This window comes from Cimex lectularius, unplaced genomic scaffold (assembly GCF_000648675.2).
Source record: "Cimex lectularius strain Harlan isolate CLEC.00 unplaced genomic scaffold, Clec_2.1 scaffold54, whole genome shotgun sequence".
Taxonomy (NCBI): domain Eukaryota; kingdom Metazoa; phylum Arthropoda; class Insecta; order Hemiptera; family Cimicidae; genus Cimex; species Cimex lectularius.
In genome coordinates, this window is record NW_019392704.1 from 360,020 (window position 1) to 373,325 (window position 13,306).

Here is a 13,306-nt window from a genome sequence, read left to right on the forward strand (position 1 = left end):
GGATTATCGATTAGTAATTAATGAAAGTTCATTTAGTTTACTTCCATCATCTCTAAGAAACGCTGTTCTTAGGCTTGCATGATCTAGTTTTTTCCACATAACTATTTTATTGATAACCTTAGCACCCTCTTGGTCACTGGATGAGGGTTTCCCATGGTTTTACGTCTGGTTTGAGCAACATTTTAGTTCGTGTTTTATTAGATGGTTAGTATTGGGAAGACGCTCTTTTTATCATCATTTCATTTTTAATCAAATTATAACCCGACTCTTTGTTCTTTTTAAGTGATTCAATTAATATTTTTATTTCATTAGCCGAACAAAAAAGACGGTTCTACATTATAAAGTTCAATTAGGGATCTAAATTATAAATGAAGGTCTTTCTTCCTTATTAATAAGGGGTTACTTAAAAAATGTATTACTCAAGTTCAGTAGTGTTCAGCAACCTCGGCAAATTGTACATCATTTTTAGGGAGGAAATCCAATTTATTATAAATTTTTGTCTGATTTGCGTAGTATCTGAGCTGTTTACCAGAACACAGTCATTTTCATGTAAAAATATTGAGATCGCGTTTTTATTTACGTAGTTTTAACAAAAATTAAAAAACTATTAATTGTGAAGCTATATTTACTTGAAGGAAAAATTAGATCATTTCATTGATGGCTCAATTTTGGAATAATGGTGTTTCTTAGTTGTAAACTTCGTGGTTCACAGTTGTTGAGTTTTTATTATTTTTTTATCAATTTGAATGATGAAGAAATAAAATTTAAATATTATGATAAGCCAACCTTTTTTTTTAGCTTATGGTAAGTTGAATTTATTGGAATGCCTTACAAAACGTCTTGAACGAAAGCCAAGGGGTAGAGAGAAGCAGATGATTTGTTGAACCAATATTGGTTATATCGGTATATTAGTTATCGCAATTCCGCTCGCTCACAAACAGGCAAAAACAAATGTTAAACTCCAAAAAATATATTTAGGTAAAAAAAAGCAAAAATGTAATTTCAGTCTTCCAGCAAATCAATGTACCTTTGCAACTGGCGGAATAACGGCAAGGAACCAATCCCTATTGGAAGAAAGTTGTTTAACATCAACCGATATCTTATAACAAATTTACACAGATGTTTAAGGGTTGGAGGGTTGGGAAGGTCCAATAGGCTTCGAAGTTCTTTACCCGGGTATGGGGTGGAACGGGCTACCAACCGCGCGATCGCCATCCGACCCGGAAGCGGGGGAAACTTGATCACGCGAAGTATCTGTAAAAAAAACCAATGTATTAGTGTAAATAATTAAAATTAAAAGAGTTGAAGAAAATGTATGTGTTTAAGGCCTGTCAATTTACAATTCATTTGAAACTTCCCTGGTTATGAATTACCAATAACATATAGAGTGAAAAGTTTCACGATTTCCCAAAATTTACGGCTATTTTACCACCGTTTAACAAACTTTTATCACACTTCTTTGCACTTTTGACTACCATAAAAATCAAAGCTTTTTTGGAATAAAATATATTTATTAAAAACCTAAGCCAGATGTTAAAAACCTCTTATGAAAATGAGGGGAAGCCGAAATACATCCATCAGTCTATGGATAGGTATATCAAAATGTTTTGAAACGACTAATCTAAAGCTCTATTTGTTCCCCTAAATAACTAGTACCCATAGTCACCCCTTCTTTCACATCGACCGGCAAGATCTGTTCTGAAATTAAACCTTTTCTATTTCCTACTATATTAAAGTATTGAGCACTTTCCTGGGTTATTTCCCTATGTGTTAGTATCTTCTTTTCGAAGAGGCTGTATTACGGCCTAATGCTTTGCCTAATAGTACGTACGGTTTTCATGACAGAATCGGTAGGTTTTTGTCCCAGTTTTACTCATTTTTTAGTTGGTAAATGAATGTATAAGTTGGTTGTTAAAAATCTTGAATTTGTAAAATAAGAGTTTTAAGTAAGTATATAGAAAAATTGGCATGTTGCAAACAATTATATTTAAGATTAATTTTCAGCAACAGCTAACAAAAATAAACAGCTAAGTTATTGGTTTTCTAACCTTAAAACTAAAAAAAAAATTCCTTTTTACAATAAAAAAGTATAATTAAAAAATAAACATTAATTCTTTCTCCATCCAAAAATAATTATAAATTAAAATTTAACTTTCTTATCTGATTAAGAACAAAAAAAGATTTCCTTCTTGTGAATAGTTATTTTTCTTTATCGCTCACCGTCCATAAATCCATGTCCTTATTTTTTGAGAGAAGTTTGCGGTACAGCGTTAGCGTAGGACTACTCTCCTCTTCTTTTTTTTTGTTGATTTTGTAGGTCCAGCACGGCAACGCTACTTGACAATGATGCTTTACACAAAAAATGAGCAATGAAAATTATAAAAGCCTATTATTTTTCTTAATTCCTGCTTGCTGAGTGTACATTTTTGTTTTTTGGTTGAGCTGATGAGGAACTTGTTTCTCCGCTTTTAGCATGCTTCTGCCTTTGCTTGTTGATCAGAGTTCATTGCCTTCTAGGCCCTCGTGACTGATTACGCTAACAGAGTTATCTGATTTCCCAGGAGCTGGAGATATGTTAGGCATTGCCAGGCCAGTTTTTAATTTAAAGTGGAAGATTTGAAAGCTTCCAGTGCTTCTTATTCTATTATATGAATTTCAGCTTGGAAAATTGACGGTCGTGCTTGGTTTTGATATAACTTTTATAACTATATATGTGTCTTTGACTCCAGCCCCCATGCCATCAATTAGATCAGTCAGTATACAGTAATATACCCGTTAGACGGCTTCACTGGAATGTAGGCTTATGGAATATATAAATTAATGTATAATTCATTAGAGTTCGGGGTCCGATTGACCGAGTAACGTTTTTCAATTAATTAATTTTTATGCAAGGTATTTTTATTGAGATAAAAAAGTCAATGTCACGAGCGAGATTCGAACCCACGACACTCGGCTAAATAGAGCAGCGGCGTATTTAGCTGAGGGTTGTGGGTTCGAAACCCGCGCGTGACAATGACTTTTTTATCCCAACCAATACCTTGCATAAAGATTAATTAAATTAATGTATAATATTGCACTTGTGTTTGTTAATAAACGCTTTTATTGTAATATTATTATACCAGAATGGTCCCTCTATAATTTTCAAGGTTTTTATTTTTTCAAACATCTCTTATTGTTATTTTTGTTTAGACGAGTGAGTTTAGACATCTAATTTTGAAGCCATCTTATTTCTATCCTTTTTAGGATCTTATGATGGTGTTTCGTTAGACCAGGTTTTATTTCATTTTGTCCTAATCTGCACTCTGGAAATGGTATGAAACGGTGGTAATTACACTACCATTTCCATTGCAGAATTTTGCAAGAATCCACTGCCCCTGAAATTCTAAAACATGCCAAATTTTGTAATTCCTTAAATTTATTTTGCCGCTTCTTTTAGAAGGTTTGTGGCCACCATACTAGGTGACCAACGGTCTAATTGTTGTTGTCCATCCAATAGGCTATTTTGAAATTTATACCCCATGTTTTACAACAAAATCATTAATCCATACTTGATATGGCATTCGCTTCTTATATTGTTTTGTTTATATGTTTCCTCCAGGTTACCTTTTCATAGTATTGTTATTCTAAGAGACTTCATTTTCGGAAGGAAGTAATATTTTATATATGAGAGTATAATCCAATTTAGTATAATGACCACAAAATTAATTAAGTCATTCATACAGCTTTTCGCAAAACATGCACAATTACCTTAAAAATAAATATAGTACAGAATGTATTTAAATCTTACTTGATATTCAAAAGCCAAATAATCTGTAAAAGTGACAGTTTTGCTAATTAATTTGATGACAGTTTTTATTCTTCTTGAATAGCTAGCTACTAACACCCTATAATTGCATATCTACATGGTTCAATTAGCGGACTTAAAAATGTAGCACACTAAAGTTTAAAATAAAAAGATGATTATCAGAAATTTAGAAATCATTGAAACTACTGAGGCCAAAGAAACAGTGATCCCAGAATCTGATTTAAATGAACTCAGATTTTGCAACCTAATAAAATTTATTATTTTCCCACCTTAACTATGGCAACTTATACCCCACGGGAAAAAGAAAAATAGGTTTTAGCTAAAAATAGCATAGCCTAATATTAGGGAGACAAGTTGAAGTTCTCCGAATGAAAATTAATTAGATTATTATTAATAATAATTATTCAGAATCGTGAGATGCAGTCTGGTGTGATGTAGGTTTCAGACAAACATTTTCTTTATCGTGCCAACGTTTCGATCTTTATTGAGCCCTGAAGGTGATCTCAATACGATTAAGAAAATGTTTTTCTGAAACCTACATCACACCAGACCGCATCTCACGATTTACCGTTTATTAATAACGGTCACTAATCACCACACATTTATAATAATGTTCATCAATTAGTAGAAAGCTTGTGTGGTTCAGCAGAACCTATGTATGTGTTTTATTTAGAAATAAAGTTGTTTGAAACAAGTAAACTGTTTAAGCAGGTAAACTAGTGAAAAGCGGTTTCCAAAAATAAAGTGTTGCAGTATATTGTCAAGGTTTATGTCCCGAATCTTCTGAGCTGTCCACTATAAAACACGAGGTCGTGTGTTAACACCGCGTTCGGGAAAATTGGCTTTTCCAATCGCCCTAGCTTTAAATTTTTATAAACAATGCCGACATTGTGACAAAAACCGTTTGCAGTGATTTTTCGACCGATTCAAAACGGGATATAGAACACCAAAACTATCATCTTCACTTTGCACATCACAGTTATTCCAGAGACTGGATTAAACTTATATTATTTTACTACTTGGATAGCTTTCCCAGGATTTAATGCCGTTCACGTAGGAATTACAAAGTGGAATTTTCGTATCGAATGAACACGCTCAGTATGCTGATTTTCCCGACTTTGTAATCGATATAAGTTTACCCTATGTTGTCACGTTGAATTTGGTCTTAAATTTCGATAGCGGATAAAGGTCAAAATTTGAAATGATTATGTTTAATTTTATCAAATTATCTATTAGGTTAGAGAGATATGAAATTTTTTTGCGATAAGACCGTTAACAGATACAACTATCATTGTAACAATCCCATTGTCCGTGCAGTCAATGTAGTCAATACCCCCCTCTCTCTCTCTCACTCTCNCTCTCTCTCTCTCTCTCTCTCTCTCTCTCTCTCTCTCTCTCTCTCTATTTTTCTATCTATATCTATCTACCTATCTCTACATTTATTTCTATCTGTATCTGTAACTCTATCTCTATCTCTCTTATCCTCTTTATTCTTATAATCATCACCATAAAATTATTTTGTTTGTAAGTTTTACAAATTTTCCTGAATTTAAGACCCAGGTCTGTATCCCCACTACCGTTATTGACAATATTTTCACAGCAGATATGAGAACATTTTGAAAGTATAAAATTCTTTTGGGTATTGAAGAAATTAGATGACCTTGATCAATGTGCAAACCAAAATTGTAAAAAAAATCACCTCCTTCGTTAAGATTCGAAATACATCCCTTTTATCTGGACTTTGAAACTGAAATTATAATTATTTAAAATATTAACGAAAATTTATAGTTATTATTTCAATCTTATAAAATTTATGAATTTAAAGTGGAAAAGATTTATCTAACACATTTATTCTATATCGGAATTGTAGCCGCTTAGCGTCCTGATGAGCAGGATATATTCGTTGAAATCATGAAAAAGAACTGAGTGTTTTTACCTTCATTTCGGCCTTATCCCTTAATAATATATAATAAAAAATATATATTTATTTATTTATCATTTTTGTTAGCTCTGAGCTTCCCAGATTACCTAAGGTTTAATTGTGAGTAAATAAATGATACAAGGGATTACACTCGCACAATAGCAAAGGTAGGATTAGACCCGCAGTGGCACTTACAATACCCCGATATCCTAACAGTCACAGATAGAGCCGTTCCTAAATAAAAATTCTCTACTTTAACAAAAACGTTGCAACATAATAGAAATTCCTTAAGAAAAAATTTGCAATTAATATAGTTTGTTAGGCCTGAATATGGATGGTATTTATAAATTTAAGTGGAATCGTGTACAAGATTATAGAGATGGAATTAACTATATATCATATGCAGTTAAAAGTGTATCATATGTCAAAGTAGGCACGAGTTGCACATGTCCTTAATATAAAATTGTTGGATTGGAAGTTAGTTGACATTACCTTCTGAGGATCCGCTCCATGTCGGAGAAAGAGATGAACGGCGGAGGTGGATCCCATATAAGCTGAAATGGCGGCTAGGGTCAGTCCTCCAACGGGAACGTCTATAAAACGAATTATGTCATTTCCGACTTCGTAGCAGCGATCGCCGACGACCGTCAAGAAGTACTCGGAGGACTCCTCGTCGTCCAGAAGACCGTACGCTGAACCGTCGTCTTTGAAAACCGTGTGCGAGAAGAGGCAGAGGAAGTTGCCTTTTATGGAAAACAGGACGTCCATGATGCTTCCTACGAGCTCCCGGTCGTGTATTTTAAGCTTGGCAAGGATGGTGAGGGCTATGTAGATGACTTCGGTACATCCGGTTTCCCTGTACGCTTGCAAGGCGCATCTTGCGGCCAAGGTCACTTTCCCCATGTCACCTTTGGCTATTGAAAATATCTTCTCTATCGCCGAAATCCTGTTCTTAGCCCTCCATTTGAACGAGTCTTCCTCCATTGAATCGGACAATAATGTATTGTGAAACATATACACGATAAATTTTGTAAGATTTTGGAACCCAAAAATTTTTATTTTTGACAAAAATTAACTTCTAGCACATGTTCTTGAATAAAAACAGACTATTTAACAATAAATAATGAAATTCAGTTATTAAAATTTTAATCGTGGATCACTACAAATGCTAATTATAATTTATATTGCAATACTGACATTTTATAAATATGCGGATAGTTGTAGGGCCAACAAACTACATTAGACTTCGCCAGCCCTCTCATTTTTTACTCTTATTTTTCTTTCCTTGTCCCATTTTATTCATACTAAATCATTTTTATGAGGCTGCAACTGCAGCATATTAAGTTAACAGTGTTTAACGTTTTGTAAACCTATTGCCAGCCTTTCTCACCTATTATCAGACGAGGATAAAATATAAATAATATAAAAACAAAACGCTTTATGGATAATACATTTAAACCATGGTAGCCTGGTAAAAATTCATACTTCTCCCGAGTACGTGATATTCCTCGAGATAACTGGGAAAAGCCCCTCCATTCACGCTAATAAGTAATACTTACACACCCGACATTATCCATACTGCCCAGAGTATTCGATATTCTTCGAAGTCGCTCCTTCCACGCTAATAAATTACGATTAGGGGCATCGGTGGCAGCAACAATTTGGGCGTTGACACGACAATCATTACTGTGAGGTAAAGATACCGGGTTCGAATCCAGCGGCCCTGCATTCGAACCCGACATACTGACAAATGGTCTTTGTAACACCGGCACCTTGAGGGTTATGTGATCTCTGCTGTTGAGATCCCTAGTAAAAAAGTAAAAATAAATTACGATTCCAATATAAATTGGCAATAGATTGATATAGAGTATGTTTTTTCTTTTTTAATAAATCGATGTCCTAATTCCAAACTGTTAAAAACTTAAAAAAATTACTGCTATATACTACATTACAGTCTCAACAACGTATTTTTAATTCTAATACATCAAGTAGTAAAATTATAATATTTGCTTGAATTCATGCAGTTATACAATTTAAAAAGACAAATACTTATAAAATCCTCCACTTTGAAGTGAAGTTACAAAATTCAACTGAGGTAAAATAGTTTTCTGTTCAAAACATCACATAAAATAAATTATAAAACAATTATTAATGCGAAACGTGAACTTGCGTTGCGTTCTGGGAAAAAGTGTCTGCGAACAAAATATCACAATTTCATGCCTGAGGCTTTATACTCCATTAGGTTTATAAAAACGATCTCCCCCGTGCCATAGTTTTTGTTATTTATGTTGTATAAAAAATATCTGCTTATTACCATAATATTTATAAAGAAAATTTATAATTATGTGTAATACACTCTTCTTTATAAAATATATATTGACTATATTTACTAATACACCAAATGAAAAACCGACATAATATACAGTAACGTACTTATTTTTATTAGGTTACGTAGTCCGCTTGACCAAATAAATTCTTTTCAATTAATTAAGGTTTTGGTTGAGATTAAAATGTCAGTATCACAAGCGGAATTCGAACCCACGACCTTCGGCTAAATACGCTGCTGCTCTACCACTTGAGCCATCGTGACTTCGATCCACTCGAACACTAACTTCCCATCTCAACCCCACCTTTTGAATTTTCCCTCCTTTTTGTCATTTTTGAAATGTCGTGTAATCTCTTTGATTCTCGGCGACAAATGGAATGGCCACGGTAAGCTTTAGTGAAGCTATACTTCATTTTGCTTATTACATTATTATTCATATTAGAAGGTAGAGCAACGGTGTATTTAGTGTTTTATTTTGTATGTGTTTGAGTTTTACCCCAACGTTAAGCGTTTTTTAAAAATTAGCTTAAACATTTTGGCCTCGTAAATTAAATTCTTCGAATTTGAATAGATTTCTTTAATACAAGAGTGTTTTAGAATTATAGCATCCCATTAGTTATTATGATGATCCTAATCATTCTATATTTTTTAGTCTTCTGTTTTAACCTTTCTGGTTGATACCGGACGGAAACAATGATCGGAAAATTGTTTGAGTCTGATATAAGTTATTTGTCAATAAACGATGGACAAATCATCAAAATGTATGTCTGGTACTATCCAGAAAATTCACAACTGTAATTACCATACTTATTAATTTCAATGTTGTTTCTAGATCAAGAAGTAGAAGACGAAGAGCAGGCTGCAATTAAAATACAAGCGGCGTTCAAAGGATATAAAGTCCGGAAAACAATGGCAGCTGAGCCTACTAAAGCCGAACTCGAAGCCGAATTCAGTGCGGATGATAAAGGTAAAAATTTATTTTTAAAACCTATGATTAATTTAATTTTTATCTTTTTTGAAGATTAAAACATATTATTCATATCAGGTAACACATGAAGTAGAAAAGAAAGCTTATTCCCTTATCCAGTAAAAAAAGGAGTGATAATAATAGATCCAAACGTTTATACTGAAAAAAAACTCGGGTGACCAGTACAACTTGGATGAAAGCCATTGAAAGCCATTAAAATGGGATTTACATTTAAACTCCTATACAAAAACAAAAAGAATTAGAAACGCGGTGCTTTCAGGTTAGCTTAACTCCTGTAATAACTATTTAAAATGCCAGCATAAATCCTTCCCGACAGTAAAAAAGGCGTACAAGAGGGACGTGAGTGGTTTTAAATGCAAAACTCAATCCTATTTCCTACTCGGGATACATGAAATGAAAGTATAATAATTATAAGTATAAGATAATTTCACTATAGGGGGAATAGTGAAATTATCAAGCGGACGACTAAAGTTGGCCCACAAGGTCCGAAAGGCAAGGAAGGGATCGTGCTAGCCCGTATGAGCATAGACCATACTCGAATGACAAACATGCCCGCTTTTGGGGCAAGCCTCGCTCAGGAGTCTCGCTTTTACAGAAAAGTTGCTCAATGTGTCTGTCATACTTGGTCGAACGGTGGCACGGCCCCTTATAGGGATTGAGTAGGCACGGCACCTGACATAAAGGCTTGGGCACGAGAGTGGTTTCCTTGGTCCCCTGTTCCAATTTTTAAGAAAAAACGAGGGTATTTCCCCATTTGTAAATATTGTAAACCTTACATATTTTTTGTAGCTATGGTATGTATGCATTTATTTGTGAGTGAATGAGTAAGTGAGAAAAAGGTGCTCTCAGTGCATTGGGAGCTGATATAACCCCATTGCCAATAGCCCACTATAAAAAAATTAATATATAAAATAAAAAACAGCAAATTATAATTAAATTAAAAGTGCAAGCTTACAGGCAAAGTAAAATAAAAAATATAAAAGAAAAATACATTTTAAAAAATTACCTGTATAATCGGGCGGCGATGACTGGACTAAAATCCAGGGTTGACGGTGGTGTAGACTGATGAAGGTTACGATGAAGACGGTGTGAGTGGTTTGGATTTGGAGCATCTGGCAATTGAACTTCGAGGTGAGTTGAGAAAAGCTTCCGCAGGTGGGCTACGACAATCAAATCTTTTTAACATTACCGGGTTTCGTGATACATTAATATCTATGCGAGTCAAGACAAGTTATGCACACATTTTAAAAATCTTAATGCCACAATTCCTATTTAATTCTTACTTATGATATTGCCAAAATCTTCTCTCTCTCTCTCTCTCTCTCTCTCTCTCTCTCTCTCTCTCTCTTTATTTATCTATCTATATCTATCTACCTATCTCTACATTTATTTCTATCTGTATCTCGATCTCTACCTTTATATCTATCTGTATCTGTATCTGAAACTCTATCTCTATCTCTCTTATCCTGTTTATTCTTATAATCATCACCATAAAATTATTTTGTTTGTAAGTTTTACAAATTTTCCGGAATTTAAGGAGGAATATCCTTTCGTTCCAATTCTCTCTCTCTCTCTCTCTCTCTCTCTCTCTCTCTCTCTCTCTCTCAGACACACACACACACACAAATAAAATTAGTTATATCATATAAAATTGTTGTTGTTTTAATGGTACATTTTATTTATACTTGTTTCTCTAAATTAATACGATATAAATTTGAATGGTCCTTAACATGTCTATAAGCGGGTTTAATAATTGGCCAATTTCGGTCGTCACGTGTCCGATTTGCATTTGTACGCGTCCATAGAGAATTAAATCTTCGCTCCTACCTGACTGGATTTGAATCGGATTTGAATCCTATTTTCAGGTCAATGTTTTGATTCGGCTCTCCTGCCCCTGCATTAATTCTGTTCGCATGTAAGTGCTGAAATTGAAAAACGTTTTTTTTTTTCAGAACATTTAAAACGTTTATTTGAAAAATTGCTTAATTCTCTCCTATAAAAAAATATTTTTTGTTGATATATTATTGAGTTATTTTTTAAAAAGTTGCAAGTTCGATAGATGCTCCCTGTTAACAACTATAACAAACTTTATAGTTTACATAATAATAGTGATACTTTGCTAATTAAATTTATCTATGGACAATTTTGTAATTAGTATTACCTAAACTAAATCTTTGGATTATATGGTTTCATTCACCTTTCATCCTCATTTATATAACTGATGTGCTTTTGCATCAGTTCTCTTGAACATATTAAATTATTCTCTGGATCAAGGTGGACTTTCTCCTTTCGGGAAAGTTGGACTTTTTGGTTCTTTGTTAAAACTATGTAAAAACAACACATAGAACTATCCTTTCCTTCCAATTCTCTCTCTCTCTCTCTCTCTCTCTCTCTCTCTCTCTCTCTCACTCCCCCCTTAACCTGAGGTCTCATCAGTTAAAAATTATCAAATTATCAAGCAGATATCTAAGCCATGTTCACATGTCGATAATTTTCCAATTCTGCCCTGTTGAAAGCTCAGGTTATGGAGCTGACAACGTTCTGCAAATAAAAGTGTTCTCACACCGACATGGATGTTCTATTATTCATCCCAATATTCTAGAAAAAAAGAAAACAGCAACAAAAACAGAAAAAAAAGTTACGTAATTTTTACTAATTAATTACTTAATATTACTTTTTGTAACTACTGTTTTATAATTCAGTTAATTTATATCAATTTCTATTTTTTGGAAATGTGTAATATCCGTTTATTCTTAATTTAGTCGTTGTCTAAATTTTGGTTTATTCACATAACTGCTTTATTCTTATGACTTTATTAAATTTATATGGCTTACAAGTAATGTAAGGGGGATACTTAAATATTGTTTTTTCCAAAATTATATGATAATTATTTAGTTATGAAAGTTTTCATGCTGATTTCAGATTACATTAGCAATACAGAAAATATCGAATAAATACCCGAAAAAATATGTTTTGAGCAGTAACTCATATACATTATTGACATGTAAGAATGAAATTTCTAGTGTTCATAATCAGCTTTTTTGTTTTTGTTTTTTAACGAGGGTTGCGAACCTTTCAGTGATGAGCCCGTGTCGACCCCTACAAATTTGCGGCCATCGACGCCTCTTATTTTAAAGTTATTATTAGATTAATATTAATAAGTTATTTATAATCTTCCAATTTAACGACTTTCTTCCAGATTATAATTATATTAATTACATAACTGTGCATCCACGGTTAAATAACGAGAAAGCATACAAGCGTTATGAACACTTGAAATATCGCCCGCTCGTTGTTAAATCGGCGTCAATTTCTCCTCATTAACGTATCTTATCAGCGTTGCCACTAATCGGTTAAACTCTATCTATCCTTCGTTGATTGGAAATAATCTCTGGAGTCAATGAATATCGCTGAAATCGTGGGTTTAAAGTCAATAGAAGTAAAAATCCATTTAGGACCGTGATTGTATTTGGCCCGGGACTCGCATAAAAATAGAAGAAAAGAAAAGCTTATTTGTAATGCTCTTCAAATATTTGCATTGCGACTTTCCTGAAACTCAGCGTTGAAGAAAAAGTGGACTGGATTTAAAATGGAATCCCCTCAGCTCGTTAACTAACGAAGCGTTTTACTTAATTAGAAAAAACAGCGAAGTTTCTTTTCTTTAACAAAAATCTATATATCCGCGAAAAAATCGTTGTTACCTAAAATTGACTAAGATAGATTAATTTAACAAATTTAATATAAAGAATCCGTTATTAATTAAAAATTATTTCGCAGTTTAAAAAAATCTGCCTTTTTTCACGATACCCTTCCCCCAAAACGAATACGCACAACATATTGTCTGGCAGAAAAAAATTCATTTTTGGCATATCATATTTAACATTGTAAAAGATAATATGCGCAGTACATATACCGAATACATGAAATACCCCATGTTTTACTTTAAATTAAATGTCAATTCGTTGAAAAATCAAGAACGATACATATACTAATTACCTAATTTAACAAAAGGTCGAAAAGAACTGACTACTGATTACATCCTACCAAGCATCACGACTTAATTCATAAACACAGGTGTTATCCATCGTTACAATTTTTATTTTAACATAAAATACTCTTTTTTTATAAGTTTAGCCAAAACTCCCAACATCAATGAAAGCTTTTCTTAAACTGTCGTTTATTAATAACTATGATCTTACTTGTTTCAGCAAAATACGACTTTATCTATTGTGATGGTAAAATCGAGTTGAATTATATACATTTAAG

At 33.2% G+C, this 13,306-nt stretch overlaps 2 protein-coding genes across 3 annotated transcripts in view; one reads left to right on the top strand and one right to left on the bottom strand.

The window, feature by feature from the left end:
• LOC106665804 (cilia- and flagella-associated protein 91) overlaps positions 1–13,306 on the top strand; it is a 219,877-nt gene that overhangs the window by 119,347 nt on the left and 87,224 nt on the right. The window contains exons 1-2 of one of the 2 annotated variants that reach the window (XM_014392532.2): positions 8,713–8,813; positions 8,885–9,019. In XM_014392532.2, the coding sequence (XP_014248018.1) occupies positions 8,795–8,813; positions 8,885–9,019 (154 nt within the window). In that variant the 5' untranslated portion in view covers positions 8,713–8,794. Of the gene's footprint in view, positions 1–8,712; positions 8,814–8,884; positions 9,020–13,306 lie in introns of those variants that run through there. The other variant, XM_014392531.1, reaches the window with a different exon arrangement.
• Positions 745–6,840, bottom strand: LOC106665801. The gene is made up of 2 exons (XM_014392526.2): positions 6,219–6,840; positions 745–1,254 (listed from the first exon to the last, which is right to left on the bottom strand). Exons 1-2 carry the CDS (start codon positions 6,738–6,740, stop codon positions 1,003–1,005), a joined length of 774 nt encoding a protein of 257 aa, XP_014248012.1. The 5' UTR covers positions 6,741–6,840; the 3' UTR covers positions 745–1,002.